Source organism: Mastigoproctus giganteus, chromosome 11, assembly GCF_048544385.1.
Source record: "Mastigoproctus giganteus isolate SK-2022 chromosome 11, ASM4854438v1, whole genome shotgun sequence".
In the NCBI taxonomy this organism is placed as follows: domain Eukaryota; kingdom Metazoa; phylum Arthropoda; class Arachnida; order Uropygi; family Thelyphonidae; genus Mastigoproctus; species Mastigoproctus giganteus.
Window position 1 is genome coordinate 149092803 of NC_143585.1, and position 16319 is coordinate 149109121.

Sequence of the window (16319 nt, forward strand, 5' to 3'; positions counted from 1 at the left end):
GAACATCATGTTGTTGTTGTTGTGGGAATTTAAATGGCATACAAGCTACTTTGGCTATAACGTGCCTATTCATTTATCATATAAAGAAATCAGATATTCTCGTATGGTCAGAAAAACTTGTAATCAAAAAAGATTAAAAACTCTAGTTTTCTTAAGAAAATTAAAAAATTCGGAAAGATTTGCTTTGTCACCAATCAGATTCTCTAGCGTTAATGGTTTGTGAAGATTAACCAGTGATAGCAGGGTTGAAGTTCTGCTTTGTTTGTGGTAGGAGCAGTCATTGAGAACATGTTTAACAGTTAGATTAAGAGAACAATGTGGACATAGTGGTGGATCATTTCCTGTGAGTAAATAAAGGTGGGTCAGATGGGTATGACCTATTCTTGCCCACGAAAGGACTACTCGTCTTGATGTGCGGACACTGGAGTGCCAAATATTTGGATCCTGTTTAAATTGAAAGAGTTTATTATTAGTTTGAGAGTGCCATAGTTCTGTCCATTTTGATAGGCATGCAACATTTATGATTGGTGCATAGTCTGATTCTGGAGCAGGGGTATTTGTTAAATCTAAAGTGATTGGATTTTTTGCAGCTTTATCGGCCAGTTCATTGCCCAAAATACCAGAATCCAACAGAAGGTGACCAATTGATGGCATTCTTCAATTTGCAATTCAAGTTTAACATTGACAAATGCAAAGTGCTATATATGGTAGCAGAAACCCCAGAGTAGAATACCAATTGTGTGGTACTACACTCAGGGTAGTGGAGACCAAGAAGACCCGGGGGTAATTGTGCAGTTAGATATGAAGTTTTTTGAGCAGTGCAGACAGGCGGCAAGAGTAGTTCATGGAGTCTTATCAATGATATATAGGAATTTTGCTAGCAGGAATAAGTGGGTGTTGTCCACTTGTATAAGGTAATGGTCAGGCCACATCTTGAGTAGTGGCATGTGATGCAAGAAAGCAAGTGTATGAGTTTATGCAGCATCAGCCAAAAAAAAAAAAAAAATCACGCCATTCCCTCCAAATGCCTGTCCAGTTCCTCCTTAAATTAATTTAACCTATCAACTTCCACAACGACAGATGGAAGTTTGTTCCAGCAATTAACCACCCGCTGCCTAAAGGCAAATTTCCGCACATCTATTCTACCTCTGTTTCATCTTAATTTGAATTTATGCCCCCTTAGGTTCGTAATCTGAACAAGTGGAAGGATCCCATCAGAATTCAGCATGCTCAACCCATTCAAGGCCTTATACACCTCAATCAGATCGCCGCACAGGTGCCTAGTCTCCAGCCATTGCAATTTGCAGAACTTAAGCCTCTCTTGGTAAGAGAATCCCTTCATTCCCCTCACCAATCTTGTTGCCCTTCTCAGTACACGCTCAAGCAAATCTACTTCCTTCCGAAAATGAGGCGTCCAGACCTGTACGCAGTACTCAAGGTGTGGCCTGACGATTCCCTTATACAGAGGGACAATCACCTCCTTTTCCCTGCTAGCAAAATCCCTATATATCATTGACAAAACCCCATGACCTGCCCTGGCAGCCTGTATCCATTGCTCAGAAAACTTCATATCTGACTGCACAATTACTCCCATGTCTTTTTCATTTTCTACCACCTTAAGTGTAGTACCACACAGTTGGTACTGTTTCTCTGGGGTTACTTCTACCCATATGCAGTACTTTGCATTTGTCAAGGTTAAACTTCAGTTGCCACTTCTCAGCCCATCTTCCCAAATTTTATAGATCCTGTTGCAGTAGCACACTGCCATTAACAACCCTGCCAAACTTTGTATAATCTGCAAACTTCGACACTAAGCCTGATATACCTTCATCAATATCAATGATATATATACAAAACAACAGTAGACCCAACACCGAACCCTGTGGGGGACTACACTAATAACATTAGTCCACGAAGAGCAGCACCCATTAATTACCACCCTCTGTCTTCTCCCACTCAACCATCCTTTTATCCATTTTAGCAACTTACTCTTAATGCCATTCTGCTCTATTTGTACAATAGTGTTCCATGCGCAACAGTGTCAAAAGCTTTCCTGAAATCCAAATATATGATATCAAAATTATTTTTTACATCCAGTTCCTTTGTAACCACATCATAATATCCTATCAAATTTGTCAGACAAGACTTTCCCTTAACAAACCCATGCTGTGTCTGAATTATTGCTGCAGTCTTGTCTAAATGATCCTGCAATGCATCTTTAACCAATGACTCCATTATTTTACCTGGAACAGAAGTTAAACTAACTGGTCTGTAATTACTCGTGTCACCCTTCGATCCCCCCTTTGTGAATTGGGGATACATTTGCACACCCCCAGTCCGTGGGGACCTCCCCTGAGTCCAAGGATGCTTTCATAATTATGGCTAAGGGTTTGCTTACTTTCTTTGCCGCCTCCTTTAATATATCTGGATAGATCCCATCCACCCCAGGTGCCTTTCTTATGTTTAACTTCAACAATTTCTCCTCACTTTGCTCTCAGTTATTACAAAATCATTAAGCACCCTGCTACAATTTGATAACCTTCTGCCATTTTCAAACCTTAATAAATCCTCATGTGTGAATGTAGATGCAAAATACTCATTCAGTTTGTTTGCTATCTGAGCAGGATCATCAACAGTCGAACCATCGATATCAAGTGGACCAATCAGATCCATCCCCTTCCTTTTAGAGTTTATATAAGTAAAGAAATCCATGCTGTTTTTCTTAGTATCTTTTGCCAAAGATTTCTCGTAATCTGCCTTCGCCTGCCTAACCTGATTACAGACTAGCTTATATCTGCCATAGGCTTCTGAGTCGCTTGATAATTTATATGCATCCCATGCATTTTTCTTCTCTGTCACGAGTCTCATTAGTTCATTTGATAACCATTTAGGCCTAAACCTTGAACAATATTTCTTAATAGATATGAAACTTTTAGTAGTATCCACGATAAATTCCTTGAATGCTTCCCACTTAGAATTTACTGTTGGTAACATCGTCAGTCGATCCCACTGTACAGAATTTAAAAATTGAGACCGCTGTACTCACCTTTATGGAAGCAAAAACCCTTTCCTTTACCCTTGATGGTAATTATATCTTTAAGTAAATCCCACATCAGTACACTGTGATCACTGTATACAATAAGACATGTATACAGTGAGTACTGTATACAGGTCTTATTTTAGGAAAGATGTAGGGCTGGTAGAACGAGTGCTAGAAAGGCTTAAGTTCTGCAAATTGCAGCGTCTGGAGACTAGGCACTTGTGAGGTGATCTGATTGAGGTGTATAAAGCCATGAATGGTTTGAGCAATCTCAATGGTGATGGGATTCTTCCTCTTGTTCAGATTCTGCACTTGAGGAGGCATAAATTCAAATTGGGAAAGACAGTTGTAGAATAGATGTTCAGAAGTTTGACTTTAGCTGGCGGTTGGTTAATTGCTGGAATGAACTTAAATTTTCAGTTGTGGAAGCTGAAAGCTTAAATAAATTCAAGGCTGAGCTGGACAAACGTTTGGAGTGAATGGATGGGTAAAAGCTTGCTTACTTGCATCGTATGCCTCTGCTAATGCACGTACTGCTCTAAGTGGATACCTGGTTACTTTCCCATGTACATGAATAGGCTAAGTTTATTTTGGTTAATCTGTATCTGAATACAATAACACAAAGATAATAAATCTCTTACCGGATCATTTTCATCTTGAATGCTGTTAGTGGTATTCAAATATTCAATTATTTCCTTTATATCTTCAGCCATTCTCTTCAACTGGGCATCAATGTTTTCTCCTAAATGATATCTATTAACGATATTACAATATAAACTATTGAAAATTAAGTTGAACCAAAGTTACAATGGTCATATATAAAATCAAACAATCACAATTTCAGTACAATAACAGGTTAGAAAATAGTAGTGAACTGAATATACACCCTCTTATGCACATTTAATATATATACCAACTCATTCCACAGAAAACTTTTTATTTACATTTTAGGATATATAAACAATGGATGTACAGGCATAACATTTGTATATTCAGTACCCTTATTAAAGAAAATTTCTTATTCACATTTCATATTCTTGGCCAAATATACTGGTAAATAATAAAGGCCACAGTGCTATAATTCAGTGCAATCACTGAAATAATCTTCTGAAAACTGTATGCATTTCCGCAACAATTTCTATCTTAGAACATTTTGGCTCCTCTCCAGTGAGCTTTCAAAGCTTAGGCTCATGTTGGGCTCAGGCAACAATGTCCACGAGCAAACCTCATAAGTTTATTTTGGTATGAATGGCATCAACCCAAGAGGCAAATTTGATATTTAAAACAAGGGATCATTGTGATAGTTGTTTCAAAACTTACTGGTCTTATCAGAAGACAAACAAAAGCTTGGATTTATTTGTCTCACATCAGAGACAAATGCAATATCCACAGGTTAACCTAAATTACGACAATCATTGTAATACGAAGGGCATCACTAAAAAGGTGAATTAGCTATTTTTTAAAATATGAAAACATGACAGCTGTTTAGAAACTATTTTTCATTAGAAGGCAAACAAAAGTAATGTACCTTTAACCCCTAATATACTGGACCACATTTGCGCTGCAAAGAAAAGTGGTTAAGATTTTGAGGCTATTTCAATGGAGGCACAGAAATAATTCCAAAATTTAATACCCTACTGGATTCATTTTCTGTCTTGGGTAGAAAATTTTTCCTTCTATGTTTCCTCCTGCAACTGAGACTAACCTTCAAAGCTTGGACTTTATACTCACACCTAACATTGAACCTTACTTCTTTATTTGATTTTTTAAGGTCCATACCTTTCAGTGTAGAGCAAATATGATTCAGAACTACAGGTTAAAACTATAAAACTTTGATTACATGCTTAAATTGAAGTTTCTGTTTCATATATCACCTGGGCTAGATAACATTAGTCTTAGTTGAACATAAGTTTGCTAATAAAGGTCTACCCATCATTGAATGAGAGAGACCAATAAGCCCAGAATGATGCTGCTGCCTTGTGGTTTAAAATAGCACATTCATGAATTACAATTTAGGTTGATTCATGTATAATGGTCATCTGTGAGTATAAACTCAAACTTTGAAAGCCAAAAGTTATGGAAGGGTTCAAAGTGCCCCCATGATAAAATTGAATTCAGAAAGGAATACAGTAAGTCCCTGACATATGTAAGAGATATGTTCCAGGACTTCTTACGTAAGTCGAGTTTTATGTAACTCAGGAATGACTAATAAAATATTGCTAGTATATCCCAGATATACCAAAATTACAAAAACCACATAAAATCCACAGAAGGATGAAGAAAAATAATTATATATTTCTCAATTATATATATATATATACACACACAGTAAACCCCCACTATTCGTGATCGCCGATTTAATGTAAAATGAAACCTAAAAAAATGTGAATTTTAAAGTGCCGTGAATATTTTTCGCCATAAAAAAAAAACATGGGCATGGTACAAGCGTAAACTTAGGACCTAAATTTAAAACTCCCTCTTGCTCTTCCGTAAGTTGCCTATTACTCAAATTGTAAACAAAATGAGTACTTCTATCGATACGTTGTACTGTACCTTCTCCCAACAACCTATTAAACTTCATAATCTGCCTCTGTCTATAGGTGTCCGCTATCCTAATAACTTTATCCAAAACTAATCTTCTAACGAGAGCCAAATGTCCGGAAGATACACTACTACTAATAACATTCAGGTACATACCTATTTGCCTCCTAGTGTCTCTTAACTCCTCATGTAATTTACGGATCCAAATATTCATGATCTTCCTTTGATAACACAAAGTAACCCACTTTAATCGGTCTTCCTGAAATGGTGTTTTGACTCTAAAGCCATATGGTATAAGTCCATGCGTTTTGCATCGATGTGCAAACCTTAGGTGCTGCTTCTGTCTGGCCTCTTTTATACAATACTTTTGATATTGTCGGATGTGTTGCACTACAAACTACTGGCCATAGCTGCTAACGATATCCTGAAAAAGGCCTCTGAGGTTGGGAAAATTCATATTTTAGCATTAAATCAGCTCACACACCAACCATAAAAATAAGTATTTACTGTAACTAAAATATTTACATATTAAAATAAAATAAATATTTACAAAAACTGCTATTATATTAAATTAAATTATATACATGTAAAAAACATTAAAACTGTGATAAAATCCTTGAGATAAAATACACTAAAATAAACCGGATTAAAAGCGATAAAAATCTCTGGAGCTTTTGGAAGCATTGGCTTCCTTCCTCAGCAGTAACAAAACTTCCTGCAGCACGTCCACATAGTCTGAACTGGAAGCGGAAATAGCTCGGGAACGTGTTAAGCAAAACCGTTCATCCGTACTTAGGATGATAGATTCAAACAGAGGATGCATACGCATACCTCTGTCCCTATTCATAATATTGTGGTCGGATGAACAGATTCGTAGGCTCTCGAGCCATTTACTGTTCCAGAACCCATGCGCTCGATCCATGATAACCGCATCCTCTGGGGAAATTTGATGCTGCTTCTCCCAAAAATGTTTGGCCACAGCAGACTTATTGTAATCAGCGGTTTTTATAGCATTTGCATGCTCCCCCAAACGATCCTTGAGCCGTCGTTTTGTCTCGCCCACATAACATTCCCCACAATCCGGGCATTTTATCCTGTATACTACTCCACTACTCAGGTCCTTTGCTATTGGGTCTTTTACCCGAGACAACACTGTGTGCAACCTCCGCCCGGGAAGCTGCACACAGCGTGTTTTATAACCACGCAAAACTCTAGCGAGATGCTCAGTAACACCCGGATAGTAAGGAATGTATGCGGTAGCCACAGGAACAAACGGTTCCTGACGGTTAGACTCTATTCCTCTACTTTGAGCCTAGGATAGGCCCTAGGCTCAAAACTTCTGTGTTTAAAAAACCTATGTGCAAAGGCCAGTACACCCATTATAGTTCAGCACAAGCTGGGCAGCATAAGAATAGTGTAGTGAAAGCTCTACTAGATAGAGCAGGGTCACACCGCACCACCTCTGAGGACAAAGAATGTGAAATTAGACGAGTCACAGCAGATCTTAGAAAATGCGGATACCCCCAGAGGATCATAGACAGATTTAGTAGAGGAATAGAGTCTAACCGTCAGGAACCGTTTGTTCCTGTGGCTACCGCATACATTCCTTACTATCCGGGCGTTACTGAGCATCTCGCTAGAGTTTTGCGTGGTTATAAAACACGCTGTGTGCAGCTTCCCGGGCGGAGGTTGCACACAGTGTTGTCTCAGGTAAAAGACCCAATAGCAAAGGACCTGAGTATACAGGATAAAATGCCCGGATTGTGGGGAATGTTATGTGGGCGAGACAAAATGACGGCTCAAGGATCATCTGGGGGAGCATGCAAATGCTATAAAAACCGCTGATTACAATAAGTCTGCTGTGGCCGAACATTTTTGGGAGAAGCAGCATCAAATTTCCCCAGAGGATGCGGTTATCGTGGATCGAGCGCATGGGTTCTGGAACCGTAAATGGCTCGAGAGCCTACGAATCTGTTCATCCGACCACAATATTATGAATAGGGACAGAGGTATGCGTATGCATCCTCTGTTTGAAACTATCATCCTAAGTACGGATGAACGGTTTTGCTTAACACGTTCCCGAGCTATTTCCGCTTCCAGTTCAGACCATGCGCCGACTGCACCATGTGTATAGGTACCGTGAGCCTGTTATATATGGACGTGCTGCAGGAAGTTTTGTTACTGCTGAGGAAGGAAGCCAATGCTTCCGAAAGCTCCAGAGATTTTTATCGCTTTTAATCCGGTTTATTTTAGTGTATTTTATCTCAAGGATTTTATCACAGTTTTAATGTTTTTTACATGTATATAATTTAATTTAATATAATAGCAGTTTTTGTAAATATTTATTTTATTTTAATATGTAAATATTTTAGTTACAGTAAATACTTATTCTTATGGTTGGTGTGTGAGCTGATTAATGCTAAAATATGAATTTTCCCAACCTCGGAGGCCTTTTTCAGGATATCATAACACAGAGTAGCACTCCTCTGTGTATCATAAAACAATAAAGACAATTTGCAGTTTACGGTTTATTGGGTTTTTCTGTTAGAGAAATTCATTATAAACAGGTAGTCAACTCGATCTTATTGCATTTGTGATAATACTGATAATTGGAATTCTGTGGCTTTTTACATTATTATGGTGAAATGTGTCTCCCCTTCATCGGGGGAAAAAAAAAAAATATATATATATAAATTAGAATAAGGTTTAAAATAATAAAATAATGTCAGCAGTAAGGGAAGGCAAGAGTGAAAAAACAAAATTAAACCTAGATTCAAATATAACAGGGAGGGAAGAGAAAGGTAACAAGAATAAAAATATATTGCAACGGAAACTCAAAATTAATTTAGAAAATCTAATTATACGAATAATAATTGATTGAAATTTAAAGCCAATTAAATAGAAATTTAGCGGTGCTCCCTCTGATGGGCACCAGGTCCAAATTTATGTGATATTATATATATATATATATATATATATATATATATATATATATATATATACAAAGGGTACTAGGAAAGTTTTGCAATACAGCTTTGTTTATTTAATTTTTTTCAAAGTAATTTCCTCTACGTTCAATACACCTCTCCATCCTCCGAAACCCATCTTTAAACCAGTTCTGCCAAGTTTCACTAGGGAGTAAAGCACACTCGTTGTCCCAAGCCCGTAGAAGGTCCTCATCACTGGAAAACCGCCTCCCTTTTAGCTTCATTTTCACATGCGGGAAGAGTGCAAAGTCGCAGGGAGCAAGGTCTGGACTGCAGGGAGGGTGCTCCAGAAGTTTCAGTCCTGTCGTGGTCAAATATTCGGTGCAGGCTTTGGCGCTGTGAGCTGCAGCATTATCGTGATGGAGGTACCAGGTGTCCATTCTTGACTTTGGCCGCAGGTTCTTCATAGATCCAATGACTTTAGGCAGGCATTGTTCAGTATACCACTTAGCTGTGACTGTCTTCTGCGTGTCCAAAACGACACGTTCCACAATTCCACTCGATTTGAAAAATACAGCTATCATTTTCTTCTTTACAGATCGGGATTTTCTGACAATTACGGGTGTGTCGTCATCATCAAAGACCGAAACTTTGTTTTGAGCTTTGGTCGGCAGATCGTAATAGTACAGCCAAGTCTCGTCACCTGTCACGATGTTGTTCACATACCGAGATTGTCCCTTATCAAACTTTTTTAACATCTCCTGGCACCAAGTCACACGTCGTGTCATCTGCTCTTCAGTCAGTTGATGTAGCACCCAGAGAGAACAAAGTTTCTTCACGTGCAAATGATCTTGCAGAATCGAACGAATTGCAGGTGCATTTAGGCCCAAAGTATCCTCTATCTGTTGGTAGGTCACTCGCCTGTTTTCGTCAAGCATTTTCCTCACAGCAGTAACGTTTCCCTCCGTAACTGACGTTCGTGGCCTTCCCGGCCTCTCAGAATCCTCCAGAGTGAAATTTCCCCTTTGGAATTCTCTATACCACCTGAATATCGTTGTACGATGTGGACAATCATCATCTAGTGCAAGAGTCATTTCTTCTAAGCACTGGTCTATGGTTAAACCACACACGAAATTATACCGCAAAACTGTCCTTATCTCATTTCGTGACCACGATGCCATCGCAAGCACTTTACACTCTCACTACTAATGAATAACTGAGCCCATCGACTTGGCGCGGCAGCTACTATGCACGTATGAAGATGTCTCAACATGCAGCAACAAACAGCTTCCTGTGATTCATTGTTGCCTCATATTGCAAAACTTCCCTAGTACCCTTTGTACACACACACACATTTTTTTTATATTTCTTGTCATATAAAAAAAAAACCCCAAAAATTTTCGTAATCTTCTCTTCATTCCTATTTTTTAAGCTTGTTATTCCGTTGCTTACTTGTGCAATTTGTTTATGCCGTGTTCGTCATTATTGATTTTTTTACTGTTTTAAATTTTGCAACAAAACTCAGACTTACTGTACATTTTTCAAAATATCATTGGTAGAAGAATTAAATGGAGGGACTCATTGAAATCCTTACTGATCAGACCATCACAGAAAAACAGCAATCCACATTATCCAGAACTGGTGATGGAAATAAAAATAACAAAAGAAATAAAAAAAAAAAAAAAAAGGTACACAGCAATATCATAAGTTTAAGTGGTACAGAGTATACATTTATGCTTGTTTTCTAGTAACAGTTGAAGCTAATTTACTGCATGGTCTACAGCACAGCATAATACAGTATGAATGGAGTAATGTTAATGCTATGGTGCATGTTACCAGTCTTCAAATCTACTAACCTCAGCACATCACAAAACTATACATACCATTTAAATAACTCCATAGCCAAAAGTTAAGATCAGGTTAACAAGAAGACTAACATTTCGGAAAAGATTAATATTAATAAGTGCATAAATTGCAAAGTTATATGACATCATACAAAAAACAACTAATATCATTTACCCATCCCCTCTAATAATGTCTTATTAGAGGGTGATTTATAATATGATCATTTGTAAACATCTTGAGTTCCATCATGGACATTCAGAGCATGATGCAAAACTTTGCAGAACATTAGGAGAAATTGATTAATGACCAGCATCAAGCATGCTGCATTAACATGCCTCAGACAGGCTTTAGGGAATAGTCAAACAAGTGGAAACTCTGGTTTAATGCATCAAAATGCAAGATTTTATATATCATCATTCATCGTCATGAACTTGGTCCAGCTTAGGTCTTTAAAGACCTGTTCCGTTGTAGCTCTTGGGAGTGGTTTTGATCTCGCTATCGTTGTCTTGGTCGACCAACATCTCTCTCTCTCTCTCTCTCTCTCTCTCTCTCTCTTGCTTGTAGGTTTGTAGTTAAAGGCTAATTTTGGGATTCGGTCTGGGTTCATTCTTTCTATGTGGTTGATCCATTTTTCCTGATACCGTTTTATGTCATTTACTATGTTATCTACTTTTAATTTCTCGCGGATATCTATATTTCTTTGGTGGTCTAGTCTTGTAAAGCCTAATAATGGTCTTAAAAATTTCATTTGTGCTGCTTCTAGTTTGTGTGCATCTTTCTTATATATGGCCCAAGTCTCACAGCTGTAGAAGAGGGCTTGTTTTGAAGTGAGGTTGTGCAGTCGTAATTTTGTTTCAGTTGTCATTTGTTTTCCGAAGTGGCGTTTAATCGTTCCATTCATTTTATTATATTTTTGTAGTTTAGTGTAGATGTCTTTCCCTTCATTTGATATTAAATTTCCCAAATAGGTGAAGTCAGATATTTGTTCTATTATTTTTATCATCAATAACAATTTTGACTCTTTGTATGTTTTTTCCACATAATCCCATTGATTTTGTTTTTGAGGTGGAGATTTTCATCTCGTACTTTTTACCTATTTTATTCAGTTCATTTGCTGCTATCTGTAGTTCATCTTCTGATTTTGCAATTATTACTTGATCATCAGCATATAATATAGTTTGGATTTTATTCCTGTTGTTCAACTGTATTCCTTTATTAATTGTTTGTTTCCATTCTTTAAGAATTTTATTGATGTAGATATTGAATAAATTTGGTGATAGTCCACATCCTTGTTTCACTCCTTTATTGGTGTTAATTGGATTTGATAGTTGGCCATTAGAATATTTTATACAGACTTTTATATAGGCTTTGGATCGCTTTCCGGAGTTGGGATGGGATATTTTCTTCACGTAGAATCTGCCCAAGTTTTTCCTGGTTTATATTGTCATATGCTTTTTCATAATCAACAAAGAGCAGCAGAAATGTTGGTAGATTATTGGTAAATTTTATATATATCAGAAGTAATTCTAAGGTTCTTGGGAAATAACTCTAAAATAATTAATACACCACTCTGATTCCTGTAGTTAACAGTATCAATTTAAACTTTATTACCAGTGAGTTACGTGGAAATTTAGGCATGTCTGATGGAGTCTATGCAGAAACACAGGAATGACAGCAATGATTAATTGTATTAAAATAGAAGTTAATTAAATATTAAAAATAAATAATTATATTAAAAACTAATTTTATTATATTATAAAGTTAATTATATCAAAAATAAAATTTGACATTTTATAAGCTTTAAACTTTCTGGCTGACTTTGTCAGCGAAAAACATAACCTAAATACACATTAGTTATGATTAAATAAAATGACACACAAATTAGCAAATACATTAACAAATATGTCTGAAATAACACAATGCTGAAAAATTTATGGGAATACAGAGCATGCTGACATTGTTTGATATCTGTTCATTGACTGAACAGATATCAAACAATGGCACATGTACATGAAGAACCTACCAGAAATAAAACGGGTGTTCCTCGAGGTGCAGAAGAAGCTTGTGGAGAAGAATAAATCTTCCTATTAGCATTAGTAAAGACATATGATGCAAGAAAGCAAGCTTATATAGCATTAAGCAAAAAAAAAACCCTTCCTCTTTCACCCATCCATGCACTCCATCCTAGAAAAATTCCTATATATCATTGAGAAAACCCATGAGCTACTCTTGCGGCCTGTCTGCTCAGAAAACTTCACATTTAACTGCACAATTACGCCCAGGTCTTTTCATTCTCCACTACCCTGAGTGTAGTACTGCACAGTTGGTATGCTACTCTGGGGTTCTTGCTATCCATATGCAGCACTTTGCATTTGTCAAAGTTAAATTTCAATACCGCCCCAGCCCATACGCTCAACTTTTCCAAACCCAATTGCAGTAGTGTACCATCCTTATTGTCATTAACAACCCTACCAACCTTTGTATCATCTGCAAACTTGGACATTAAGGCTTATATACCTTCATCAATATCATTGATAAATACAGAAAAAAACAATGGGGCCCAATGTGAATCATGACTCAGACCAGAGCAGCAAAGCAAAAGGCTCAAGCTAATGGAAGTGCTGTGGCTCAGAGCAGAACTGAGGGGGGCAGTTGTCCTCTGACTCACAGCCTTATAAAATGCACTGTTTGCTTGATGTTTGCAGAGCAATCGGGTACGGGACATGATACTGCCAAGGGGGATGTCTTTGTGTGTGCGCGATGCAAGGAGTGTATCGATATCAGGCAACAACTCGGCGTTCTTGTGGGCCTATATGAGAGCTTGAAGGACAGGGTGGATGCCCTCGAAGAAACTAAATTGAGGGGCCCATCAAGCTCTCAGCTGCCCACATCAACGCCAGAGCTTGCACTTGGGCATCGCGTGACACAGAAACAACCCCTAAGGCAGAATGCGCTGGTCCCGAAGGAACTAGTAGTTGTTGGTGACTCTATTGTCAGGGAAACGGGGAACATGCTTTGTAAAAGAGATAGGTGGAACAGGACCAGGGTATGTCTGCCAGGGGCAAAGGTTGATGACGTTGTAGAGCGAATATCATCTTTTAAGGGCACAAAAGGTGATATAGTTGTACACGTTGGTACTAATAATATTAAGAGTAGGAGACCGGCAGAATTACTTAACAAGTACAGGTCACTGTTGAACAAAAGCTGAGAATTAGGGTTGAATTTGAAAGTGTCTGCAATTCTGCCCAGACACGATAGGAGGGAGTATATGATGAGAGCCTTGTCGATCAATTCGGCCCTGGAAAGATTGTGCAAGGCTCAAGGGGTAGAATTTTTTTCAGCCTGGACTGTACTTGTTAACAGGAGAGATTGCTTCTACAGGGATGGGATACACTTAAATAGAAAGGGTGCAAGAATATCTGCTGATGCTATCGAGGCAGTGTTAGGTGGGTCGGAAAACTGCTAGCTTGGGGGGAGACAAAGACCAATAGATTGACAGTAGCCACTGGCAGAGGTGAAAGAGATTCTTGCACTGCTTCTATTAGAATGAGCAGAAGCCTGAAAAACAAGATGCATGGTATTTCAGAGACTGCTGGGAGCCATTGCGGTACAAGTAAACACATGGGTTGTGTTAGGGTAGCTAAGAATAGAAAACAGGTGCAGGTATACTTGCGTGTACACCAATGCTAGGAGTTTAGTAAATAAATTTGATGAATTTGAGGTATTGCTCAAAACATCGAAGGCAGATATTGTTGGGATATCAGAGACGTGGTGTCACACAGATATAAGGGATGCAGAACTGCAATTTGGGGAGTACAACGTCTACAGAAAGGATAGACAGGATAGGAAGGGAGGAGGGGTTATGTTATTAGTTAAGAAACACATAAAAACCAAGGAAGTGAAGCCAGTCGACATCGCTGGACAGTGCAGTGTGGAGTCAGTTTGGTGTGACATAAACATTGGGAGATCAAAATTGAGAGTAAGAGTGTGCTATAGGCCTAATGACTCTGATGAGTATAATAAGGAACTGTACAGGGAAATAGAGTGGGCCAGTAAATCAGAGTGTCTTATAATGGGAGATTTTAATTTCCCAGATATTGACTGGAATTTGGGGGCTGGTTACTCACACACTAGCAGGACTTTTGTGGATTTATTGGATGATTGTTTTCTACATCAGCATGTTCGGGAGGCAACTAGAGGGAGTAATACTCTTGATTTGATTATCAGCAGTGATTCTTCATGCATTAAGAATCTGCAGATAAATGAACCACTAGGTGGCAGTGATCACAGTGTGCTGAAGTGGGATTTACTCAAAGAGGTAACTACCATTAGGGGTAAAGGGAAGGGTTATTGCTTCCGTAAAGGCGACTACGATGGACTGAGACAGTATTTAAATTCTATACAGTGGGACCAACTGATGATGTTACCAACAGCAAATTCAAAATGGGAAGCATTCAAAGAACTTATCTTGGAAGCTACTAGGCTTTACATACCAACTAAGAAATATTGTTCAAGGTTTAGGCCAAAATGGATGTCGGATGAACTAATGAGGCATATGGCAGAGAAGAAAAATGCATGGGATACATACAAATTAACACATGACACAGAAGCCTATGATAGATACAAGTTGATATGCAACCAAGTTACAAAGGAGGTTAGGCAGGCGAAGGCAGATTACGAGAAATCCTTGGCAAGGGATGCAAAGAAAAACAGCAAAGAGTTCTTTACTTATGTAAACTCTAGAAGGAAGGGGGTGAATCAAATTGGTCCACTTGATATTGATGGGTCAAGTGTTGATGATCCTGCTCAGGTAGCTAACAAACTAAATGAATATTTTGCATCGACATTCACACATGAGGAGTTATTCAGCGAGGGGAATGCCAGAGGTGTATTCAACTCTAGCAGTAAGCTACAGAATCTTGAAATAACTGGGAGTAAAGTGGAGGAGAAACTGTTGAAGATAAACACAAGAAAGGCACCCGGGGTGGATGGGATCTATCCAGTTATATTAAAGGAGGCAGCAAAGGAAGTAAGCAAACCCTTAGCCATAATTATGAGAGCTTCCTTGGACTCAGGGGAGGTACCCATAGACTGGAAATGTGCAAATGTGACCCCAATTCACAAAGGAGGATCAAAGGCTGACACAAGTAATTATAGACCTGTGAGCTTAACTTCTGTTCCAGGAAAATTAATGGAGGCACTGGTTAAAGAAGCACTGCAGGATCATTTAGACAAGACTTCAGTTATAGCTCAGACACAGCATGGTTTTGTTAAGGGGAAGTCTTGCCTGACCAACTTGATTGGATACTATGATGCAGTCACAAAAGAACTGGATGCAGGGAATAACTTTGATATTATATACTTGGATCTTAGAAAGGCTTTTGATACTGTTGCACATGGAAGACTGCTACACAAATTGGAGCAGTGTGACATTGGAGGCAAATTGCTGCTATGGATAAAGGGGTGGTTGAGGGGGAGAAGACAGAGAGTGGTAATCAATGGACACTGCTCATCGTGGACTGATGTTATTAGTGGAGTCCCTCAGGGCTCAGTGTTGGGTCCATTATTGTTTTCTGTATTTATAAATGATATTGATGATGGTATATCGGGCTTAATGTCCAAGTTTGCAGACGATACAAAGGTTGGCAGGGTTGTCAAGGACACTACTGACACTATGCTGCTGCAACAGGATCTGGAAAGGTTGAGCAGATGGGCTGAGAGGTGGCAAATGAAGTTTAACATTGATAAATGTAAAGTACTACACATGGGAAACAGCAACCCCAGAGCAACGTATCAACTCTGTGGTACTACACTGACAGTGGTAGAGAATGAAAGGGACTTGGGGGTGGTTGTGCAGGCAGATATGAAGTTCTCTGAGCAGTGCAGACGGGCTGCAAGAGTAGCTCATGGAGTATTGTCAATGATATACAGGAATTTTTCCAGCAGGGATAAGGAGGTGATTATTC

At 38.5% G+C, this 16319-nt stretch overlaps 1 protein-coding gene across 2 annotated transcripts in view; it reads right to left on the reverse strand.

Annotated features, from left to right (window-relative positions):
* The window catches only part of Nup62 (nucleoporin 62), a 293033-nt gene that overhangs the window by 63758 nt on the left and 212956 nt on the right, over window positions 1-16319 (reverse strand). For both annotated transcript variants that reach the window (XM_090384721.1, XM_090384722.1), the window contains exon 10: window positions 3682-3793. In XM_090384721.1, the coding sequence (XP_090240847.1) occupies window positions 3682-3793 (112 nt within the window). The remainder of the gene's footprint in view (window positions 1-3681; window positions 3794-16319) is intronic.